The sequence below is a fragment of the Mobula hypostoma genome, chromosome 13 (assembly GCF_963921235.1).
Source record: "Mobula hypostoma chromosome 13, sMobHyp1.1, whole genome shotgun sequence".
Classification (NCBI taxonomy): domain Eukaryota; kingdom Metazoa; phylum Chordata; class Chondrichthyes; order Myliobatiformes; family Myliobatidae; genus Mobula; species Mobula hypostoma.
In genome coordinates, this window is record NC_086109.1 from 58,737,838 (window position 1) to 58,764,170 (window position 26,333).

The following is a 26,333-nucleotide window of genomic DNA, read 5'->3' on the forward strand; positions in this document are numbered from 1 at the left end:
ATTAGAATGTTTGGCTGCCAGGAAATTCCGCTTTTGGCAGAGGAAGCAGAGGTGATGGACAAAGCAGTCCCGCGATTTATGACAAGTCTTACCAATGCAGAGGACAGCACATTGGGAGCAATAGACACAATAGATGTCACCAGCAGATTTGCAGGTGAAGTACTGCCTCACCTGGAAGGACTGTTTGTGGCACTGAATGGAGGTGACGAGGAGGTGAATAGGCTGGTGTAGCACTTTGGCCACTTACAGGGTTAAGTACTGGGAGGGAGGTTAGTGGGGAGGGACAAATGGATGAGGGAATCACAGAGGGAGCGCTCTCTGTGGAAAATGGAGGGGGGTGGGATTGTTAAAAGTGTGTTTAGTGGTAGGATCCCTTTGGAGGTGGCGGAAATTGTGGAGAATGATGTGTTGGATGTGGAGGCTCATGGGGTGGTAGGAAAGGACAAGAGGAGCTCTATCACTGTTAAGGTGATGGGATGAGTGCAGATGTCTGGGATATGGGTGAGGGCAGCATCAATGGTGGAGGAAGGGAAACCCCATTCTTTGAAGGAGGAGGACATTTCTGATGTCCTGGAAAGGAAAGCCTCATGCTGGGAATAGATGTGGTGGAGACGAAGGAACAGAGAAAAATTAATAGCATTTTTACAGGACATGGGATGGGAATAGGTCCAGTATGGTCAAGATAGTCATATTCATTGGTAGGTTTATAAAAGATGTTGGTCAACAGTTTGTCTCCAGAGATGGAGAGAGGAAGATTGAGAAAGGGGAGGGAGATGTCAGAAATGAACCAAGTGAACTTGAGGGCAGGGTGAAAGTTGGAGGCAAATTTGACAAAATTGAAGAGCTCAGCATGGGTACATGAAGTAGTGCCAATGCAGTTGTCAATGTAGCGGAGGAAGAGTTGGAGAGCATTACTATCAGCAGATGGGCTGACTCCAGCATTCGATAAAACAAAGGTGGTTTGAGAGTGGTCTTTCTTTTCCTCTAAAACAGCTAATTAGACCAATCAATATCATTACATATTGTGTAGGATGTGTGGGCCTCAAATGGTCTGTGTTAAATGGCCTTAATTTGCTTGTTAAAATTGGTCTCCTTACTGAGATAGGGCGGGACTTTGATTAGCATCAAGATGACCAGTAGGTGACCAGATTTTTTTTCCGCAAAGAATTCTTTCATAGTTTTACACCTTTTAAAATTGACTCCTGATCTGTATTGGGTCAGGTAACTTGAAGCAGGTCTAAACTACAATTGTTCTCAACACTCTTAGGTGAGAGGATTGGATTCCTGCTCTTTGCCTTGATCTCATGACATCTGCAAGTACAAGTCCTCTGTACTGACTTCTACCACATAGAGTGGTGAGGACAGAAAGTACGTGGCAACATCACCACTTCAGAATCCCATTCAAATCTCACACCATCCAGACTTGACAGTAGTTCTGTGCTCCTCAGTGTCACTACTGTAACCCCCTATCTAACAACACTGTCCAGATACTTCCTCCTTCCATACTGCAGTGGTGCTACAGCCCACATCCATCAAATTAATAATACCTAATCACGAGTAATAAACCCTGGGTCACTGGTGTTGCCCAAAATTTGAGAATTAATTTAACAAAATGTGGGAAAGGAAATAAACTCAGCTTTGATTTTAGATTAACAACCCACTGATATCTCTGTCCAGGATTACACAATGGGCCATTGGGAGAGCTACTGAAAGACTGTCAATGCTCTCAGGAAAGCAGGAGAGGAAGGAAGAAATTGATTCATTTTAATTCTGAGTTAGAATCTGGTTTATTGTTTCTGATATATGAAATTTGTTGTTTTTGTGGCAGCGGTGCAGTGCAAAATATAAAATAATTACTATAAGTTGCAATAAAAATAAAATAAATAAATAGAGCAGAAGAAGAATAGTGAGGTGATATTCATGGACCATTTGTAAATTTGAGGGTGCAGGGGAAGAAATTGCTCCTAAAACATTGAGTATGTGTCTTCAGGCTCCTGCAGTTCCTCCCTGAGATGAGGGCATGTCCCACATGGAGATGGTCCTTAATGATGCCGTTTGAAGCCTGCTCACTCTCTTATAATCTTCTAACTCAGGCCCATGATCCATTGTCCATGCGGCTTCAACAACTCCAAGGTACATTATAATGTAAAAAATGAAGATATTGGACTGGTCACAATTCCATAATGCCAACACTACTGATAATATTTGTACCCATGGCGAAAACCAGCTTTGGCTCAGTGGTATCACTTAGGTCTCTCAGGTCTCAGAGGAAGCTGTGGACAGCACAGGCACAGGCTCTTCAACCCACGATTTCTATGTGACCATGATACCAAACTAAACTTAAATTACCTACTTGCATATTATTTATATCCTCACACGGTCATGAGTCTGAAAAAAAGGCTCTTAATCATCACGATCATGTCTTTTTCCACCACCATCCCTGGCAGCACATTCCAGGTACCTACCACTTTGTGTAAAATACTTACCCACAGATCTCCTTTAAATCCCCCCTCCCCCCCGCCAATTATGTCCTATAGTATTTGATGTTTCTATCCTAGGAAAAAAAAGATTCTGGCTGTCTATCTTGTCTAGGCATCTCATAATTTTATAAATCTCTATCCATTCTCCCTTAAGCTGCTCATGCTGAAGAGACAACAATTCAAGTTTGTCCAGCCTCTATAGTTTATATTTTATAATCCAGGCAGCTTCCTGATGAAGTTCTTCTGCATCTTCACCAAAGCCTTCCTGCAATGGGTCAATCAGAACTGTACACAATATTCCAAATGTGGACTAATAAAGTTTTATAGAGTTGTAAATGTAGAGCGAGCATTGTGGTTTCAGATGGAATGTAATAGGTTCAAGTCTAATTCCTTCGATCTTATAATCTAGAAACTGCAGTGCATCTTTAAGGGACATTTCATGGTCTTTGTATGGTGTGCAAATAATTATTTTGGTCACGTGTCTTTTGCTGGAAAAGGAGTACTATTCAGATCCCTTGTTTCAAGCATCAGGATATACCAACCATGGGGCTGGAAGGATGGTGGAGATTGGTTGTGGGAAAACAAGCCTGCAGTCGGAAGCGAAAATGGACATACTTGAGGCCCCAAAGGATTGGACAAGGCTGGGGCTATTTGAGAGACCGTCTAATAGTTGTGATGGTTGTGAAAGGTAATCTGGAACTCACCCAGGAGGACAGTGATGTGAATAAAGGGGATGCCATGTACTGAGGTAATTTTCCACGTGATTGGTATGGCAGTATTGTATTTGCACTAGGCTAGCTTACCTAAGCGTACAGCTACTTCTAAAGAACTTTTCCTTAGTAATATAAATTCAGATAGTGCAATCCATGTTATACCCAGTGCTCTTAATCATTTCCTGAAATCACATAGACTGTATCAAATTGGCTTTTATGATGACGTGGTTCTCAGGAAGAAGCAAAATAGATCACCTATTCCACCTTCTGGATGAACGTGGTTGTGAATGCTTCAGCCATGTTTGTATCACTTATATGCTGGGCTCCACTGTCATTGAGGATGGGGATATTGTTATCTTATCTTCTTCTTGTTTATTGTTTAATTGTCTATCAGCATTTGCAGTTAGATGTATAGGGCTGCAGAGCTTTATTGAAATTAATGGTTGTAAGATTGCTGGGCTCTGTCCAGTGAATGTTGTTTTTGCTTTTCAGCATGCACACAGTCTCATGTTTCAGCCTCACTATGCTGTAGGTTTCATTTTCTTGGTGTGGTTTTAATGAATTTTGTTGATTTTGAAAGGAAGCTATTTAAGTTCAGAGGAGATTAAGAGATTATGAGTGAGAAAAATCTGAAACATATGTAAATAGTTTGAGGTTGCCAAAGAGCTCCCAACTCTGCTGAGTTCAATTGAGTTTCTTCCATAGTGGTGGAAAAATACAATAAAGGAAACAACAACATGAAGGGAAGAAAAGACACCTTGGTCACAGAGGGCACTTCAGTTGTCCTACCACATCAGATTTCAAGTGCAACTGAAGCCTGATTTCCAGTTCAACGTTTCCATAGTTGAAAATGTGTTGCTTGGGTAGTTTGCCAAAAACTAGCAATGGGTTCCTTGGAATGCAACATTTGATGGAAGGACAGGAAGGAGGAAAAAGAATGAAGGTACCTTGGCATTGGATTGAGGAATAGCAGGAGATTGAGACCAGGGATTCACTAGCAGTATTTTTAAGGTGTTTAGGATTCCAGAACAGGCAACGGTATCATTGTACAGTGGTATGTAGGAGAGTGACCAAGGGCCAGAAGATGAAAGAGGAAAAGATTAGTGTCAGGAGATTGGCTAGAGAGGAAATGTGGGGTGATGAGGAGTGAGGCTCAGGAGGTTTCTCTGATGGATAGAGATGTATGGTTTGGTGTTTGATATTGAGGAGAGGGATAATGGATAAAGTATTTGGGTAAGTATTTCACCAGGCTCGTCTTCCCTGTTGTTCTGGCATGAGTCAGACCACAACGTCGTCAAGAGTGCCCTTCCAAAGGCAATTCCAGAAACAAACATTTCAAGTTTCCCTGTAATGCTTCAAACCATATGTCTTTAATGCAGAAATTATGTCAGGTCGCAGGGGTGACTCAACAGGTTGAATTTCCCTTGTGGTGTCAAACCACACGGAAAACATTGTTCTTACATTATAGTAATGGAAAAATTGAATATCAGTTGCATAATGCTGAAGGAACAAAAACAGCCAAATCCACTGAATTTCCACAATTATAGTTTAGATGCTGGCTAAGGTACCTGCTTCAAGCCCTTCAATCCAAAGGATCAAAAGTAATTTCTACTGCAAACTACCACCCTGGCTTCCAGCAAGGCAGAAAACAGAAATATTTTATTATCAAGGATACTGTCATTTTTTCACTGGTCATCTGAAGGAAACAAGAACAGGTTGAATTACGAGGACTCATCAAATGGAATCACGTTGGCCACCAATTATACAACCTACCAATTTTCCCTTCTGTTGTCAGTAGATTCAGAATTCCCACATGCTATAGACCGCATGAAACTTGGGATTAAGTTTCCATGTTATTCCTTTAATTTCAAAACTACCCCTTTATTAAAATGTAATACAAGTGAAAATTACCCTTAAATTAAGCTCCTAGTCATCCAATTTAAGTAAAGAATACTGATCATGCTATGGATCTTACTGCTCTCCAAATACTTGTTACTGTAAAATGTTTACTTTAACTTTTTCCAATGAATTTATGTAGTGAAAGCTGTAGAAATCCTCACCTGATTCTAACTACCAATCACATGCCAATTCTGTGCTCTTATTAAGCATTGTAGGTCCTCTCTTCACATGCTATATTTAAACTACAAACGTGTCAAAAGACCCCACACCCACATACCTGACGAGCACTAATGTTGATCCAAATGGCAATGTTAAGATGCCCTGCTCAACCTTAGCTCTCCAACACTCACCAAGCCCATACTCTGAACTCTGTTGTAATCTAAGGATTCCAATGTATATTTCTGTCGTTCATGGTCCTTCAGGTGCCTGTATCATTGCTTCTTTCTCCCGGAGCTTCCAATCCAGGAAAATCTTGTATTTTCATTAAGTTTCCTTATTTTCATAGTCATTCAACCAAGTCTATGCCAGCTATCAGACAATCCCATTAATCCCATCTTCTGTTTATCTCCCTATAATTTAAATCAGTCCTGCTTCTCCACTCAAGAGGCCTTTTAGTTCTTCAAAACACTCCGCCATTCTCAAGTTGAAGGATAATCTTCTACCTCAGAGTCATTTCCCTGCACTATCCCTGTACACCTTGAATCTCTGAATACTCAGAAATCAATCCTGCTTTGAATAAATTAAACAGCCCAGCTTCCACAGCCATCCGGATTAGAGAATTCCAAAGGTTCACTATGCCCTCTGAGCAAATAATTTTTTATCTCCATCCTAAATGCCTACCTCTTATCCTCTCTCATCCTAGACTCCCCAGCCAGAGGAAATATCCCCTTGTATCCTGCCCATCAAATCCATTACAACAGAGAACACAGCCCCAAGACCCTTCAGTCTCTCCTCATAGGGCAAACACATCACTCCAGGACTTCATCTAGTGAATCTTCATTGCCCCCTATGGCAAGTACATCCTTCTTGGGTAAGGATACCAAAACCATACACAATATTCTAGTGTGGTCTTACCAAGGTTATGCAATTGCAATGATACTTCTTTATGGTAGTCATCTTGAATTAAAGGGTAAGAGATATTTGCCCTCCCAATTATCACTACATCTGCACAATGGCCTTCAGTGGCCATTGCACATTACAAGCATGCCCAGGCCATTTCAAAATCAACACCATCCAATCTACATACATCAAAGTTGCTGGTGAACGCAGCAGGCCAAGCAGCATCTGTAGGAAGAGGCGCAGTCGACGTTTCAGGCCGAGACCCTTCGTCAGGACCAGGGCATCCAATCTCTCATTATTTCACAAATACTTTGCTTTTCTGCTACGTTCAAAGTGGATGGCCTTAAATTTTCCATTTTATGTTCCATCTGCCACGTTTTTCTCTCTATTTGCTTTCTGCCCAATAGCCAATTCTTTATCCTTGTCAGTACTTTAACGCTGGTTTCATGTATGCTAACCAAACTGATCAACATCATGAGGGATTTCACCGAAAGTCTTCTGAAAACCAATTGGTTCTTCCTTATCTATTCTACTAGTCACATCCTCGAAGGACTCCAGTTGATTAGTCAAATACAATTTTCATGAATCCAAGTTAAGATCATAAAATTTTAATTATTCCTTTCAAGTGCTGTAATTACATCTGTCATTGTATATTCCAATATTTTTTCCTACCACTGATGTCTGGAATCAAATGATTGTATATATAATAATCATACAAAAACTTCATAAATAATTGGTTGGTCCTTTGCTGGAATATTGTGGATAATTAAGGGTACATTTCAGGAAATATGTAAGGACTTGGAAAGTGAATGGAGGACAATGGAAATGTGGTGGATGCAGGAGCAATAATTTGAGAATTATGAACTTTCAGGTTTCCTGAGACAGGGTAGCAACTACCCTTTCAAAGGGTCAGCACTGGAGTAGTGGGCCGAATGACCTTATTCTGTGCTGCCTGATTCTATAAAAACTTCAAGTCACTAGCACCTATCCTTATGTGGGGTAGCATTTACAGACTTTCATGACAAGCAAAATTCATTGGGGAGTAATAGACGAATGAGGAAGAGGTAAATGATGTGAGACTATGCATTGAAAAGCTCTTTCTGTTTCAAAATTCAAAGAACTCTCAATGATTTAATGTAGAGCGAGGAAGAACATACTATAGAAATGAGAGCCAACTTCACTATAAAATTGATCACATTAAAAGGTTATTTAATCTATTATTTTATCTCAAATAAAATAACAATAATTAGACCCAAATCTGACCTCATATTCATGACTGGAGCATTAGGAATTCCTATCTCTAAAGTGATCTCCAGTGCATTAAGTCCTCAATAACTACGTACATACTGTACCTTTCATTATTTGGTAATCTAACACATTAGACTAACACAGAGAAACATTACAATTGCCAAACATTTCCAGCCACTGAACTTTATCTATCGAAATTCCGAATTATTAACATCTGGCACACATCAATACATTAGTATATTCTATAAACATTTTCTGAGAACTTGGACAAAGCTTCCTTTCTCGGGATCAAACCATTTAAGCTACTTGAACAATAACAGCAAAGCAGAGCTCTGCCCATTTGTTGAGACATTCAAACTCTTGGACATATTTTCTGAACTGCCTGCAGTAAAAATCATTTTGACCACTTATGTGTACTAGATGATAAATGCATCCTAGAAGAGGTTTGGATTTGGTCACTTGTTCCTTTTAATTTTTCAACTAAAGGATTATTTTCTTCTTATTTTTAACAACAGAAGCACGTTGACATAATTAGACAGAGACTTTTATTGATCACGGTTGCCCATCTGGAACAGTCACTCAGTAAACCTAAGGAAATATTAATTCTACACAGGGACTCAAAACCTTGGTAACTTTGCACTTAGATGTCTGATGGAGCCCGAGATTCTTGACTTTCCTGTCAAGAAGAGGATATGATTAGTGGGTACAAATAAGGGAGAACTTGTGTTTGTGATGAGTTTAGATTAATGGAAGGCTTTGGAATAAGGACAGGTACACAAGATGTTTAGCAGATTGGTTAACAAGGTTAGAGCACAAAGAATTTGGGGTAACATGAGAATGAGTAACTGGACAGAGAGCATAGTGTGGGAATCATTAGCTCCTTTTCAGGTTGAAAGGTTGTGACCAGCATAGTGATTACAATCTATATCAACGAATTGGCCAAGGGGACTGAATATATTTCCAGATTTACTGATTCTTTCCTGAACCAGGCAGGAATATGGAAATGACAGCATATGTAAAAATGTTTTGTGGGGTATGAACAGCTGGATAAAAGCACAGAAGATAAAATACAGGTGGAAAATATAAAGTCATCCATTTTGATGCAAAAGTGTAAAGGAGGTATTTGTTAAATAGTGAGAGATTCGGGAGTGTTGATGTTCAAAGAGCAGGTAAAGCAAGTGATTAGGAAGGTAAATAGTATAATAGCTTTAATTATGAAAGAGTTTGATTACAAAAATAATGAAGTCACATTGCAACTATTAAAGACCAGAGAGAAATAGTCTTCTGTTTAGTTTTCATCTCCTTACCAAAGAAAGAGTTTATTTGCCATAAAGTGGATCAGTTGGAGATTCACCAGGCTGTAAATTTCCAATTATGGAGAGATTTAGCAGCCTGAGGTCTATATTCTCAAGAATTTTGAAGAATGAGAGGTGATCTCATTGATTCTTACAAAATTGATAATGGGGCTTAATGGGCTAGATTCAGCAAGAATGTTTACCCTGACTGAGTAGGAAAGGGAAACAATGTGAGAGCAAGTGTGAGGGCAATTAGGACTGAGAGGAGAAAAAAATGATCATTCATAACATGGCAACATGGATCAGTGATGAAATTTATCCAATATAGACATCAGAAATTCACTGGGCATTGAGGGAATCATTGAATATAATGATGATGGTGTTGGAAGATGTAGTAAAATATCAGCCATATCTTGATGGATGGCAGAGCAAAGCTAAAGGGACAAGATTCCTTTAAAAAAATTATCTTGAAGCAGTTTATAAACAGTAGCAAACACAAAGCACAGATATCTGAGAAATTGTATATCTTCTGAAATGAAGGAACTTGTGAAAAGGGGCAATGGATTGCTTTGTAATGTTTTACATAGATCGTTAAGCCCAATTAATAATTTTGTAAGAATCAATGAGATCCCCTCTCATTCTTCTAAATTCTAGAGAATAGATGATAGTAACTATCTTAGGATTACTGTCTTACATTAATTTAGCAGATATTTCTTACAACTGAATTCAATGGGAACTACTGTACTTCCCCTGCCTAACTTGCTGCAGGCTCTGAGGGCAGCAAGCTGGGGCATCTGTAGAATCTCTACCACTATCCTGCTGGACTCCATGGAGGAATCTGCCAATGTAGTATGGGACAGCAAACATGGCACAGCAGAAGCTCAAAGCCAAGACTAGATTTGGAACTTGAGACTTCTGTGGGAAACAGTGGGTAAGTTCCTACGGACGAGCTGTTGACCAACTAGAAAATCTGTCCTATTATTTCTGATTTCTCATCTTCAATTTACATCAACAATTTCGCCCTTTATTTGCTGATCTTCCCCTAGTCTACTGTGCATACTGTTCTGAGCTGATAATGGAGGAAATAAAAGAAGCCTTCAGTGGCCAAAGCTTGCAAGGTACACTTTTCACAACTGGTATTAGCAATATCAATGTCAGTCTTTGCTGTTGTTTGTACTCAACCATTTTACCTGGTGGAATCCCTCCAAGTTTGTCAGCTGTGTCAATTAAAATAAAATTGTACCTTCGAGCTTGACTTGATTTGCTTTGCATTCTGGACAATGTAAAAGCCGAAATTCTTCAGTCTGATGCATAGAATAATCTGTGCTGGCAACAAAAATGACATCACCAGCTTTCCACGTACTGGCATCATCTGCCAGCTCCAGAATACTGCTATTAACATGTTTATCTATGGTAACGACCACCTTGGGCCACACTGAAACAAGAGAAATAAATGATTATGTATGCATTAAACAATTTCTTCTGTCAATTTTAAAATTGCACAGCAGACCAGAGGTATAGTTATATATTGATATTGTAACAATAAATACAACAGAAAAATATTTAAACATTCTTTTCTTAAATATTGACCGAACATTAAAATTCTAGATTCTATTATCTTCCAACAACATACTTGCGCAATGGCATATTTAAATGTCATCAGAAATATCTTTCCTGCATCTCATCTGTCTGGTTCTGTTAGGATTTTATAACTCACGTTCTTCTTATTTTTTCTAAGTTCTAGTGAATATAAACCCAGTCATCCTAATTTATCTTCTTATGTAAGTCCTATAATCTCAGGAATAGATCTGATGAAACCTCGCTGCACTCCCCCCGTTAGCAAGGTCATTCCTCCTCAGATAAATGCACCTGCACTGAACATAATGGTCAAGATGTAATCTCACACTTTACAGTTGTAGTAATCATTGATATACAGTAGATTGTGAATATCTTGGTCCAGCAACTATCCCTAGAGCACCTCTATTATAGTTTTCTCAACTCAAAAGCAGCCAGTTTATACTACTGTGGCCCTCTGATCGTTGGGGTTGACCACGGATCTTGAATCCCATCTATCTACATGATAGGCAAGCCAGGGCTATATGACATGGAGAGCAAACTGTTGCCATGTAGCAGCCTCCCCCTCTCCATGCAGCTGATGAATCCAAAGGAACAGCAGACACCGAGAGAGCTTGGCACCAATGACGTTGCAGGAGTTTCCAGGCAGCGTTGAACTCAACGTAGGACTGCCTTAGGGACTCCAGCTCTGGATTTTTCCTTGATGTTTTCTCCCAAAGCCTTTCCCATGAGTGGGTGTAGCAGCAAAGTGGCAGATGTTTAAGATCAGTGTTTACCCTCTCCTAGATGAGTTGCCAACCATGGCTGATGAACCTCATCTGCCCAAAGCAAGTGGTTTTAAGGTGAAAGTAACCTGCCTTTGCCCCTTCTTCTGTCAGTAGAAACAGTTCTGCCGGGCTTAGTGGCAGTAGCTGGACTTGGTTGACAAGGCTATTTGAGATTCACACTACTGAGAGCATTTAAAAGGAAATGAGAACTTATCCCCACTACTAGCCCTGTCTATAACAACCGGAATCTTTGTTTTTCAAATCCCCATTACATAAACATAATAATGGATTCCAGGATTTTCTCTTCTACTAATGTCAGGTCAACAGATCTAAAGTGTATTCTCTCTCTCCTTCCTTAAGTGGTGGGGTTATGTTTGCTGTAGGAACCACTGCAGAATCCAGAGAATTCTGGAAGAAGCCAGCCAGTGCTTCCATTTTGGCCACCATTAGCTCCTTCAAAACTCTGATAAGTAGCTCAGCAGGTCCTGGAAATACATTGGGTTTCTGCCCCATTAACTTCTCCAACACTGTTTTATTAATGATAAATTCTCTGAGATTCTTTTTCACTCTACACACAAGATCATAAATCACAAGAGCAGAATTGACCCATTGAATCTGATCCGGTCTTTAATCATAGTTGATTTACTTTCCTCTCAATTCCATTTTCTTGCCTTCTTCCTATAACTTTTGATGGCCTTACTGATCAAGAACCTATCAACCTCCACTTTAAATACACACAGTGACTTGGCCTCCACAGTTATCTGTGATCTATGGTCTTCCACTACTTTCAGGGAATGCTCCACCATCTTCTATGCAACTAGTGGAAGACTGTAGATGAATGTACGTAGAACACTACAACACAGGAAAAGGCCTTTGGCCAATGATGTTTATGCTAAGCATGATGCCAATTTAAGTTAATTCTCTGGCTGCACCTGATCCATATCCCTCATATCCTGCATGTTCATATGCCTATCTAAAAAGCTCTTGGATGCCACTATCATATCTGCTATTTTTAAAAATAAATTGTTTGTATAATTTTCTTGCCATTACGATTTCTCCAGTCTGTAAGAGCGGATATTACTGGCTAAAATAGGGTAGCACAGGAAATGCTGCTGTCTTCCACCTCCAGCAGCCTGGGTGCTGTCTATAACAAGTGTGCATACATTCTCCAGGTGATTGCATGGGTTCTCCAAGGAGCTCTGGTATCCTATTACAGTCGAAAGATGTGTTAGCAGGTTTATTGTTGACTGTAAGTTACCCCTAATATAGCTGGGTGTCAATGGAGTTAAAGGAAGTTGTTGGGCATGCAATACTCAACATGTTATAGAGAGATACTTTAAATGGAAGAATGATTGTGCTATGAGAGCTTGCCATGTCAATGAGCCAAATGGCCTCCTTTTGTGTCATAAATATTTAAGAGACCGGACTTTTAGAACAAGGCTGTAAGTCATACAGCATACTTGGAGAAAGGAACAGAGCTGATCTTTCAGATAAATGCTCCTTCATTAGGACTGGAAAAAAGAGGACATAAGTGATGGAAAAAATCAAGGTGAAGACCAGCATTCGGAAGAGAACAGAACAGAAATAAAAAAGGTGTTTGGAACTGGGAAATGTAGGGCAAATGAATTGCTAGAAATTTGAAACAAAAGGGAATTCTGGAATCTAAATTAGAATCACAATCTAACTCTGCTTCAGTATTCAAAGATCACAGCTGGTCTTATACCTCAATGCCATTTTGCTGCACTATCCCTATATTGTTGATTCCCTTAACTCCCTGAAGTCTTGATCTCTGACTTGAATGAACACACATAGAATTCTAAAGATTCACCACTTCTGCATGAAAAAAAATACTTTTGAATGCCAACATACCAATCTCTTGCCGTAATTAAACATTGGGTTGTAGACAAGGACACCTGGCTCTCTTCAAAAATTAATGTGGCACCATTTCAGAACTATTTAAATGTTCTATTTTGTGCAACATTGTGGAGCATGTCATTTTCCACACGATATTGCAGGTGTCAAGCTTTTGCCCACTCACTCAGTTTAAGCCCCTTCGCATTTTTCTAAACTATTCACATCATCCACTCCCTTTAAATTTGTGTCATTGGCTCACTGTGACATTTGGTGCACTTAGTCAAGCTATTGAGATGAATTGTGAAAAGCTGAGGCAGATGCACTAATGCCTGCATTACTCCATCCATGATTTGTCTCCCCAATGAGGGGGAAACAGATCGAGAGCATCAAATGCAACACAAGATTGGAAGAGGAGCAAGTGAGCTAATGTTTCACCAGATTTATATTTATGAGATGGAAGAGAAAACCAAGGCACCATGGAGAGAACAACTTATTCAAATTGCTAGATGGCAAGAGAAGGAGATGTGACAGATGGTGGAATCTTGTTGACAGTGGCAGCAATTACAGAAGATGATCTGTTGAATGTGAAGGCTGGTAGGAAGGAAGGTGAAGACAAAGATGAATAAATAATTATTTCTCACATATATAAAAGGTTTATATGGAAATAGCTTAAATGTGGCTTTAATAATATTGACATAAAAACAGTTTCACAGTAATTTTCAGGATCTAGTCATGCTATAAGAGATAATCAGACCTAGAACACACCTGGTTTACCACAAAGGAAGCGTACTTTGTAGTTATGGCAGATCCCATTAACCTGGTCCTTGTTAAGGCAAACAAATCCATAGTCCAGATCGTGTTTATGGAAAACCTGTGCTGTTAGACTGGCTGGAATTCCATCAACTGTTGTAACCTAAAAAAAAGGAGGGAAATTATTATAAGCACATTTCTAAAGTTAAATTCCTGATCTCTGGTAAAATATGCAGTTGTGCTCATATCATCTACACCTGCAAATTTGATTTTCTGAAATTAGTGTTAACTCAGGGGCAACATTTTCCAATTGCTACATTTTACTCATGAATGAACAGCCTCTAGGCTACTACCTCTTGTCAATTTCTCACCAGCACGCTGGGATCTAAATGAAGATTTGGAATTGAAAAATGTCAGATTTCATTCTTGGAGCTGTATTGAGTTTCTAACTTCAACCCACTTGAAATTCATGCAAAGTAAAAATCAAGTCAGATAAAAAAAACCTCTAAATCCAGCTCTAGCTGTGAAATGAATAGAAACAGTCCAAGCTTAAACCTTTGGTTTAAAATCTAATTTCCCAGATTGGTCTGCAAATTTACTAAGCATGAATTTAATTTCATAGCTTTTCAATAGCTTTATCCTCCTGTCCAATTTGGTTTGACATTCTGAAGACCATTAATGGCACAATTCACACAAACACATTACAGCAGAATTTTCTCACAAGTTTAAACCTGAAAATATGAAGCTAATTAGATTTTATATATTAATGTCCCAACCAGTAGTGGAGCATGATTGGATTTGGGGTGCTTCACGAATTGGAATTGGTTTTGTAAAGCAAATGTTTTCATTAAAAGAGCTAACCAGTAATCACAATTCCCTGTTTATCAACAGTAGGTTTTAATAATAACCAGCTTCAATTTCTTACATCTCTCAACATTGGAGAACTGGTATGTCAAGTTAAAAGCACTGAACTACACTGAAGGAATGATTAATAGACCTGAAGATTTACCTGTATATCAATTGGACTCTCACAGATTTTTTCAGGGAAAGAGGCTTTCAAGTCTGTCAGTTTTTCCCAATCTCCTGTACCCCGCTCATCATCACGATTAAACCACGCAGTCCACTCCACATCTGGAGACAAGAAGAGGAAAATGTTCAGATTGTAAATACAATCCTACCAATAGAATGTTACACATATTAATGGATGAAAAAAGAGGAATGTTTTAATATTGTACTCAGGTGGTTGCAATTCTTTTCACTGTCTTGAACCTGCAACCTTTAGGGGACTTTCTGTTATTTACAAGGAATCTAGGGCCTGTTGTTTCTTGTCCTCAGCTGATCATAAGTCAAACTGACCCTAAAATTATAACAGTCTGTAGTGTTAACATAAACTCAGCAACCATGAAGTAAACAGGCCACCTTGAACTTATTTCCTGAAACTTAATTACTATAAATAACTTCACATTGGACACGAATGGTATTAGCTAGAAAACTAGTAGTCAACCACATACAGTGTCTTGAAAAAGTATTCAGCCCCCAATTCTTTGTGCACATAAATGAGTATTACAGACAGGAATTTTGATCAATTTAACTGGGAATTTTTATTTGTGAATCACATGCTCCTATTTTTTCTCAGTAGAGCCCAAAAAACAGGAAAAATGTAAAGCATGAAAATCTAAACATTCAAATACTGAAATGTCAGCAGTTCAAAAGTATTCAACGTATTGCTCAGTACTTAGTCAAACCACCTCTCACAGCTATTACAGCCAGTAGTCTTATTTTGATAAGTCTCTAATAGCTTTGCACAATGTGATGGAGCAAAATTTTCCCATTCCTCCTTGTAAAATTGATCAAGCTGTGCCAGGTTAGTTGGGGAGCAGCAGTGAATAGCAATGTTAAGGTCTTGCTGGAGATGTTCGATTGGGATAAGGTCAGGACTCTGACTGGGCCACTCAAGGACATCAATTTTCTTCATCTGAAGCCACCCCATGGTTGCTTGGCTGTGTGCTTTGGGTCGTTGTCCAGCTGAAGGATGAGCTTCCTCCCCAGCTTAAGCTTTCTGGCAGAGAATAGCAGGTTTTTATCCAGGATCTCTCTGTACTTAGCAGCATTTATCTTTCCATCAATCCTGACCAGATTGCCAGTCCCTACTAATGAAAGCATCCTCATAGAATGATGCTACCCCCACCTTACTTTACAGTAGGGATGGTGTTACCTGGCTGATGTGCAGTGTTAGTTTTTTATAACACATACTGGTTACTGGTGAGGCCTAAAAGTTTCACTTAAGTCTTACCCAACCACAAAACCTTCTTCCACATCTTCACAGTATCTTCTACAGTGGTGCTGGAGAGTTCGTGAACCCTGTAGAATTTTCTCTATTTCTGCATAAATATGACCTAAAATGTGATCAAATCTTCACGCAAGTCCTATAACTAGATAAAGAGAACCCAATTAAATAAATAACACAAAAACATTATAGTTGTTAATTTATTTATTGAGATAAATGATCCAATATTACATGTACTTGTTGGAAAAAGTATGTGAAGCTCTGGAGTAATGCCCTCGACAAAAGCTATTTCGAGATGAGATTGAAAGTGTATGTTGTTGAGGTGCACTACCTATAAAAATGACGCAGAGTCAGGTTAACCACAGAACTTGCTCTTCTCAAGAAAAATCTATTTATGTTCACCATGCCTTGATCAAAACAACTTTCAGAGGACCTTAGAAGAAGAATTGTAGAGCTGCATCAAGCTGGAACAGGTTACAAAAGCACCTCTAAAGACCTGAGTGTCAATCAGACTACAATAAGAGCAACTGGAGGAAACTCAGTACTGTTGCTACTCTTCCTAGGAATAGGCGTCCTGCAAAGATCACATCAAACGTACGATGTGCAATGCTGAAGAAGGTGAAAAAGAACCCAAGGGTAACAGCAAAAGACCTGCAGAAATCTCTAGAACTTGCTAAAGTCTCTGTTCATGTGTCCACTACAAGAAAAACACTGAACAAGAATGGTGTTCATGGAAGGACACAGCAGAAGAAACCACTGCTCTCCAAAAAAAAAAACATTGCTGCACATCTCAAGTTTGCAAAAGGCCACCTGGATGTTCTATAATGCTTTAGGGACAGATGAGACAAAAGCTGAACTTTCTGGCAAAAATGCACATTGCTATATTTGGAGGGAAAAGGGCCCTGCACATCAACACCAAAACCTTGTCCCAACTGTGAAGCATGATGGAAGGAGCATGATAGTTTGGGTGTGCTTTGCTGCCTCGGGGTCTGGACAGCTTGCAATCGTTGAAGGAACAATTAATTCAAAATTGTATCAAGACCTTTTACAGGAGAATGTCAGGGTAGCAGTCTGTCACCTGAAGCTTAATAGAAGTTGGATAAGCAACAAGACAATTATCTGAAATACAAGAGTAAATCAACAACAGAATGGTTTAAAAAGAAGAAAATTTGTGTCTTGCAATGGCTGAATTAAAGTCCTGAACTTAATCCTATAGAAATGTTGTAGAAGAGCCTGAAGCAAGCATTTCATGCAAGGAAGCCCACCAACATCCCAGAGGTGAAGCAGTTTTGTAAGGAGGAATGGCCTAAAATTCCTCTAAGCCAATGTGCAGGACTGATCAACAGTTACCAGAAATGCTTGGTTGAAGTAAGGGGTCACACCAGTTACTGAAAGCAAAGGTTCACATACTTTTTCCAACAAGTACATGTAATATTGGATCATTTTGCTTAATAAGTAAATAAGCATAATGTTTTTGTGTTATTCATTTAATTGGTTTCCCGTTACCTAGCTTTAGGACTTTCATGAAGATCTGATCACATTTTAGGTCATATTTATGCAGAAATAGAGAAAATTCTACAGGGTTCACAAACTTTCTACACCACTGTGAGTGACACTTTGCAAAGTCTTTATGTGCACAAATATTCTTTTCTTTTATGGAATGTGTGGTGTAAACCTCTGCTGTGAAAAAAGGAGCATGTGATTCACAAATAAAAATTCTCAGTTACATTGATCAAAATCCCTGGTTGTAACATTCATTTATGTGAACAAAGGGGAGGGGTGGCCAAATAATTTTTCAAGGCCACTGTAGTATCTCCAATTTCATATGGTCCAATCTCCTGTGTTGGATCCTCTCAAAAATCTTCTGGAAATCCAAATAGACCACATGCACTGGTTTCCCCCATCTCTCTACTGTTCAGTTTCAAGGCTGTGTAGCTGGACTCTTTTTTGTTTGGGATAGCACAAATGTTACATGTCACTTATTAGATAATCCAAAACCAGCTCTTCGTTGACCTAACTTGCATCAAGCACCATTTTCTGTTCTTGTTGAATTGGATCCCAGTGAACTGATATATTAAATAAAAGAATACTTGACACTTATTTTCAAATCTTCCATAACCATGTCCCTACTAAAATTGTTTGGGACTTTGCAACTTCACAATATTGGTTAGGACTCTGCCATGAAGATAAATGAGATATATTATACCTTGGTTAAACTTCATAGACAATCTCTTTCAAAATCCCAACTTCAGTTATTGCAATTTGAGCATATCTGGATCATACTATAATAAATGAAATGCTGTCAAAGACTTTGAAATGTGAGTATTTGCTTTGAAATACTAATTAACCTTGTCATTATGTTATTATTACCTTGGACCCACTCACTTACTGAACCAACAGTAAAGTGATCTCTGCTTGGGGACTGGAAAAGTTTAAACACTTTTGCAGCAGCAGATCCTCTGGCACCTGTGGGATACAAACAAGAACAACAGGATTTAGCTTTAAATGATGCCTCATTCTTAGAAAGGTTTTTATTCAAGTTAATTTTTTAATAGACATTCCAGAAGCAAAAAAAGTTACAAGAAATTACATAACATTTTTGAGAAATAGAGTTTGAATGTTTCATGGAGACTTTCTTGTCATATTGTCTCTCTAAGGGTTGCACCAACCTTGTGCTGAAGTTTCAGAGGGTTTCACTGGTAATTCAGGGGATGTCTTTGCAGGTTCCCAACGTTTCAGCTATGATGCAGCTCATAGACTGGGGTATGTAGCAAAGTTCTACCTGTGCACTGGGGGCCTAGCCAGATTACCATGGGTACTGTACTCTGGATAAAAGTATGGTGGCATGACTGACCCCGAGATAAATAGAACATCATCACCGTAAACACTATCAGAAAGCTGTGTATCATTTAGGTTTCATTTACTTTGGTGATTAGAACATGATATGCCTCCAGCAAAAAAATTACAAAGAATCTACGGAACAGCACAACTACAGATAAAAAGGTGAAAGGTTTAAGGAGAGCACGGGGTCATGAGAGTGCCAGTGCAAGTGATGCATGTCAGCATACTTAACCATAGATATTGTGAAAACTAGTAGTTCCTCCAGCATTTTGTGTGCTGGTCAAGGTCTCCAGCATCTGCAGAATCTCTTGTATGTATGAAATACATCCCTTGCCTGCTCATAAAATCTTATCCTTTACCATATCAAGGTGGATTAAAACAGTAATATAGTATGTGATTCTTAATGGGAATCTGCTTCAGAGCACATCACAAAGTGCAGTCATATCCAATATAGATCTTAAATGTTAAAAGTAAACTGGAGAAACTCGGTGGGTCAGGCAACTACTGCAGAGGGAGATGAACTGTCACCATTTCAGGCCAGTATGAGGAGGTGAGGGGGAGGATTAGGACAAGACCTGGCACCTGATAGATGGATCCAGATCAGGTGGCTGATTGGTAAATGGAGTCATCTTCAGCTCCTTGTGTCTCCAGTTGTTCAATAGATTCAAAGACTCCGGGCCCTCTTCAGTTTCTGCATCCTGGACAATGCTCTATTTACACAAGTTTTGAGAGGTTGCAATCCTTCTTCAATACTTAAAAGGAGTGATCCTCAAGTTCTGGCATCAGTTCACTCTTTTGCTACGGACTGCAGCCGAGGTACCACAGATCTGGTGAGAATGTAATGAAGATTTTCATTCCGCCCAACTGCCTGCCTTGCTCCTGTATACTTGTCTTAGATCATAAGACATAGAAGCAGAATTAGGCCATTCGACTCATCATGTCTATTCCATTATTCCATCATGGTTGATTTATTATCCTTCTCAACCCCATTCTTCTGCCTTCTCCCAATAACCTTTGATGCCTTGACTAATCAAGAACCTATCAATCTCACTTTAAGTATACCCAGTGACTTCGCCTTCAAAGCCATCTATGGCAATGAATTGCACAGATTCACCACCCTCTGGCTAAATAAATCCCTCCTCATCTCTGCTCTAAAGGACATACTTGTATTCTGAGGCTGTGTCCTCTGGTCTGAGAGCCCTCCACTATATGAAGCATCCTCTTCACAGTCACTCTATCTAGGCTTTAAATATTTCAATAAGATCTTCTCATTCTTTGAGTGAGTATACACCCAGTGCCATCAACACTCCTCATATGTTAACCTTTTCATTCCCAGAATCATTCTTGTGAACCTCCTCTGAACCCTCTCCAATACCAGCACATCCAAATTTAGAAAAGGGGCCCAAAACTGCTCATAATACTCCAAGTGCAGTCTGACCAATGCCTTACAAAACTTCAGGAGGACATCCTCACTTTTACGTTCTAGTTCTCTTGAAATGAATGCTAACATTGCATTTTCCTTCCTTACCACCGACTCAACTTACAAGTTAACCTTTAGGGAATCCTGCATGAGGACTCCCAAGTCCCCTTGCAGCTCTGATTTCTGAATTTTCTCCCCATTCAGCGAATAGTAAACACTTTTATTCCTTCTATCAAAGTGCAAGACCATACACTTCCCTACACTATATTCCATCTGCTTCTACTCTGTCTATTCTCCTAATCTGTCTAGGTCCTTCTGCAGACTTACTGCTTCTTCAACACTACCTGCCCCTCTACAAAATTTCATACAGTCAACAAACTTGGCCACAAAGTCATCAATTCCATCATCAAAATCATTGACATATAACGTGAAAAGAACATTGATCTCTGCTGAACACCACTAGTCATCGGCAGCCAACCAGAAAAGGCCTCCTTTATTCCCACTCTTTGGCGTCTGTTAGTCAGCCGATCTTCAATCCATGCTAGTATCTTTCCTGTAATACTATGCTCTTATCTTGTTTATCAGTCTTCTATGTGGCACCTTGTCTCAGGCCTTCTGAAAATCCAAGTAACTCTCCTTTGTCTATCCTGCCTGTTACTTCCTGAAAGAACTCCAATAGATTTCTCAGATAAGATTTCCCTTTAAAGAAAGCATTCTGACTTTGGCCCATTTTACCATATGCCTCTAAGTACCCCAAAATCTTATCCTTAATAATGTACTCCAATATCTTTCTAACCACTGAAGTCAGGCTAACTGGCCTATAATTTCCTTTCTTCTGCCTCCCTCCCTTCTTGAAGAGTGGAGTGACATTTACAATTTTCCAGTCCTTTCGAACCATGCCAGAATCCATTGATTCTTGAAAGATCATCACTAATGCCTCTATAATCTCTTCAGCCACCTCTTTCAGAACTCTGGGATATAGACATCTGGTCCAGGTGACTTATCTACCTTCAGGCCTTTCAGTTTCACAAGAAACTTCTCCCTAATAATGGCAACTTCACACACTTCTGTCCCCTGACACTCTTGAACTTCTGGCATACTGCTAGTGTCTTCCACAGTGAAGACTGATGCAAAATACTTATTCAGTTTGTTTGCCATATCATTGCCCTTCATTACCACATCTCCAGCATCTTTTTCCAGCTATCCAATATCTACTCTTGCGACTCTTTTATACGTTATCTATCTGAAGAAACTTTTTGTATTCTCTTTAATATTTTTGGCCACCTTACCTTAATATTTTATCTTTTGCTTCCTTATGGCTTTTTTAGTTGACTTCTGTTGTTTTTTAAAAGCTTCTCAATCCTTTAACTTCACACTCATTTTTGCTCAATTGTATCCCGTTTTTGCTTTCAAGCTATTTTTCACTTCCCTTGTCCATCACAGTTGCCTCATCCTCCCTTTAGAATACTTCTTCTTTGGAATGTATCTATCTTGCACTTTACAAATTGCTCCCAGAGACTTCAGTCATTGCTGTTCTGCTATCATCTCTGCTGGTGTCCCTTCCAAACAACTTTGGCCAGCTTCCTTCTCGTGCCTCTGTAGTTCCACTAACTCCACTGTAATACTGATATATCTGATTTTAGCTTCTCCTTCTCAAAGTGTAGGGTGAATTCTATCATATTATGATTGAGCAAGCCAGCTGGTACCTGGCAATTTTCATTCTTTCACATTCTAATCTACTTCTCGCTTAAAAGTTTTAAATGATTTAATTTGAAAAGTTTTATTTTGGAGTTTATTGCTTCTGCCCCTTTCACTGGTGTGAGGGGTCACCTGTGAGAATTTGATTCTGATGATGGCTCTGATGTAATTTTATAAGAGTATACTTTCTTGGTTACCTTGATAAACAACATGATCCTCAGCAGAAGTTTCAGGAGAGCCTTTAACAGTGATGAAGCTCCAAGGATGTCTTTAAATTAAAGTTGAAAGAATTTATTATTATGACAGATCTTAAATGGGCATAAATGCAACTCTCATAAAACATTTAAAATTTTCATTAGCATTAGAAATCAATCTTGTCAAAGAGGCTCTAAAATCATAATATAGTATATTAAGTGTACAATCTACCTAAACTGCATTAAAAATCGGACCCATTTTCCAATTTTAATCCACCAAAGTATTAAATGAATGTATAATGATTTTCATTTGTGGATGGATTTTTGGTGAGAGTTCTTACTCTCACTTTTTATTCAAGCCTTATTTACCACTTCTCTGTCTAATCCATACCCATGATCAGGAGATATCAAATTAAATTATTAAATCTTACCAGTTGAGGCCCTGAAATACAATAATCACATTACATCCCTGATGATATGATTTTGTGATCAACATATGTTGCATCCCCTTATCAAGCTGATCTAATGTGCTACTGTGTGCTCCACTCCAATCTGTTTATTTTGATAACAAAAAATAGAGCTTAATTCCCACCATATCCAGAAATCTTTCGAACTCTGTTGTGAATGAGTTCACAAAACTGAGATTCCAGAGTCTTCTGGGGTTGAGCATTGCAAAAAATCACTATGCTCTGCACAGAAAATTTTCTTCTCAATTTGGTTCCAAATGGTCTACTCCATGATCTAGGACTATGATCCTTAGTTCAGATGTCATCAGTCAAGGGAAACATTCTCGATGCATCCAGCCCATTAAGTCCCATGAAAACTCAATGACTGAGCATTGTAGAACAGAAACAGCCCTTTTGCCCATTACGTCCATGCTGGGGATCAGGTACCTATCTACACTATGAGCATTTAATGCATAACTGCTCTTTAAGTAGTTTAAGTGCTCACCTAAGTAATTCTTAAATGTTGTGAGAGTACCTGCCTCCATCATCCCTTTAGGCAGATCATCTACCATTCCTAATCTTGTGTACTCTAACATGTTGAACATCCTGTCATGTGGGATCCTTAACAAAACTCTTCTGAAAATTCAAATACTCCATACTGGCTACTCGTCACACCCACAAAGAACTTCCAGAAGATTAATCAAAAATAACTTACAATATCTTTCATAAATCCATTTTGACACTGCTCTATTTACTCTTTTCAAGTTCTACATTCTTTACTATAGATTTAGAAATTTCCCCTACTACTAACATTAAAGTAACAGATTGGTAGTTCCCAATTTACCCTTTCTCTCCTTTCTTAACAGTGGGGTTGTGGCGACCCACTTTCTAGCACACATGAACCGGCTCACGAAATAGCACGCACAGGCAGAGGGCCGGCCCCAAAAAGGGCGCCAGCCCATCTTCACCAGCAGGGGGAAAATCCCGCACGTGGAAAGGGTCTGGGAATATGCATTCCCCACAGTAGTCCCGCCCAGGGAAGGCGGGAACGGGAAGGCTTTAAAGCAGGCCGTGAAGTTTAAATAAATCTCTTTCATCGCAACTCTAACTCACCGACTACGTGTGGTTATTCTAGCGCTGTGTGTAGCACACCGCTACAATTGGTGACCCCGACGGCCCAAACGATACTCGGACCAGAGATGACCGACGCCGCATCTGTTCACGCAGTTTCATTAAAACTATCAAGCTTTTGGCCGCTGCGACCCCATCTGTGGTTCGAACAAGCAGAAGCTCAATTCCACATTCAGCAGATAACCTCGGAGTCCACCCGCTACTACTACGTGCTGAGCTCCCTCGACAAGGAGACAGCTGTACAAGTTGAGGAGTTTATAGAGTCGCCCCCAGAAAACGGCAAATACACAGCATTCAAAGCCCTGCTCATAAGGACTTTCAGACTCTCACGGCGCAAACGAGCACGCCACGTAACACACCTGGATGGTTTGGGAGACAGGCCGCCGTCAGCATTAATAAACGAGATGCTGGTCCTGGCTGAAGGACACAAACCCTGCCTCATGTTTGAGCAGGCGTTCCTAGAGCAACTGCCCGAGTACATATGCCTGCTGCTGTCTGATACAGATTTCAGCAACCCCTGGGAGGTGGCTGCCTGGGCAGATGCGCTGTGGAATGCCAGGAAAGACAGAGGGGCGTCCGTCGCACAGATCACCAAGCCACGTGCCCAATGGCAGACCAGACCAGGCCTGGCAGCAGAGCCTACAAAACCCGGTGACGGGAGTGAGGAGCCCAACGAACAATGGTGCTTCTACCACCAGCGGTGGGGCACAGAGGCCCGCCGCTGCAGACCACCCTGCAAATTCCCGGGAAACGCCAGGGCCAGCCGCCACTGATGGCTATGGCGGCTGGCCATCAGGACAGCCTCCTATATGTCTGGGACAAGCAGTCGGGACGCCGCTTTTTGGTCGACACCGGAGCGGAGATCAGCGTCTTACCTCCAACGAGTTACGACACCCGCAACAGAGAACCGGGACCCACCCTGAGAGTCGCAAATGGCAGCACAATACAAACCTACGGCACCCGCGCGGTGCGGCTACAGTTCAGCTCCAGCCGGTTCACGTGGGACTTCACACTGGCCGCCGTGGCCCAACCACTCCTGGGGGCGGATTTTCTACGAGCCCACAGCCTGCTGATCGACCTGCAAGGGAAGCGATTAGTCCACGCCAAGACTTTTCAAACATTCTCCCTGGGTGAAGCAAAGTTGCCAGCCCCACACCTGGACTCCATCACGCTGTCCGACGACGAATTCACCAGGGTCCTGGCGGATTTCCCATCAGTACTGATACCGCAGTTCACGGCAGCCATGCCCAGATACGGAGTACAGAACCACATCCTGACGCAGGGACCACCCCTCCACACCCGTGCTCGAAGGCTTCCCCCGGACAAGCTCTGACTGGCGAAGGAGGAGTTCAAGAAGATGGAGGAATTGGGGATCATACGACGGTCCGACAGTCCATAGGCCTCCCTCCTGCACATGGTGCCCAAGGCAACGAGGGGCTGGAGACCATGCGGTGACTACCGCAGACTGAACGAGGCTACAACGCCAGACCGCTACCCTGTGCTGCACATTCAAGACTTCGCAGCAAACCTACACAGCGCAAGGATCTTTTCCAAGGTAGACCTCGTCCAGGGATACCATCAAATCCCGGTACATCCGGACGACATCCCCAAAACAGCACTCATCACCCCGTCTGGACTTTTCAAATTCCTCCGAATGCCGTTCGGTCTAAAGAATGCCGCACAGACTTTCCAGCAGCTAATGGACGCCGTGGGACGCGACCTGGACTTTGCATTCATCTATTTGGACGACATCCTCATGGCCAGCAGTAGTCGTCAGGAGCATCTGTCCCACCTCTGCCAGCTCTACTCCCGCCTGAGTGAATTCGGCCTTACAATCAACCCAGCCAAGTGCCAGTTCGGACTCGACACCATCGACTTCCTGGGTCACAGGATTACTAAAGGCGGGGCAACCCCTCTGCCCACCAAGGTAGATGCGGTCCGCCACTTCCCCCGACCCAACACAATCAAAGGCCTGCAGGAATTCGTGGGTATGGTGAATTTCTACCACCGTTTCCTCCCCTCAGCAGCCCGAACCATGTGCCCCTTGTTCACCCTGATGTCGGGTAAGGGCAAGGGCATTACCTAGGATGAAGAGGCTGCAACCGCTTTCGTTAAAACCAAAGAAGCCTTGGCAAACGCCGTGATGCTAGTGCACCCCAGAACGGACGTTCCTACTGCCCTCACGGTGGACGCATCCAACACAGCAGTCGGTGGAGTGCTGGAACAACTCATTGAGGGTCACTGGCAACCCCTGGCGTTCTTCAGCAAACACCTACGACCACCCGAACTCAAATACAGTGCTTTGGACCGGGAGCTATTGGCACTATACCTGGCAATCCGGCATTTCAGGTACTTCTTAGAAGGTAGGCCCTTCACCGTGTTCACAGACCACAAACCGCTTAGCTTTGCGTTCATGAAGGTGTCCAACCCCTGGTCGTCCCGCCAGCAGCGACATCTGTCCTACATCTCCGAGTACACGACGGACATCCGGCATGTCTCTGGAAAGGACGATGTCGTGGCGGACGCACTATCCAGACTGACCATACAGGTCCTGTCCCAGGGGGTGGACTATGCAGCGCTGGCAGAGGCACAGCAGGCAGACGATGAGATCCCTAGTTACAGGACTGCGGTCTCCAGTTTGCAGCTCCAAGACCTCCCCGTAGGCCCAGGAGAGAG

At 41.0% G+C, this 26,333-nt stretch overlaps 1 protein-coding gene across 1 annotated transcript in view; it reads right to left on the reverse strand.

Annotated features, from left to right (window-relative positions):
- cemip (cell migration inducing hyaluronidase 1) overlaps positions 1-26,333 on the reverse strand; it is a 211,304-nt gene that overhangs the window by 69,962 nt on the left and 115,009 nt on the right. The window contains exons 7-11 of the mRNA XM_063065758.1: positions 22,084-22,154; positions 18,298-18,393; positions 14,650-14,771; positions 13,656-13,803; positions 9,938-10,129 (exon numbers count right to left, since the gene is read on the reverse strand). Coding sequence (XP_062921828.1) covers positions 9,938-10,129; positions 13,656-13,803; positions 14,650-14,771; positions 18,298-18,393; positions 22,084-22,154 — 629 coding nt within the window. The remainder of the gene's footprint in view (positions 1-9,937; positions 10,130-13,655; positions 13,804-14,649; positions 14,772-18,297; positions 18,394-22,083; positions 22,155-26,333) is intronic.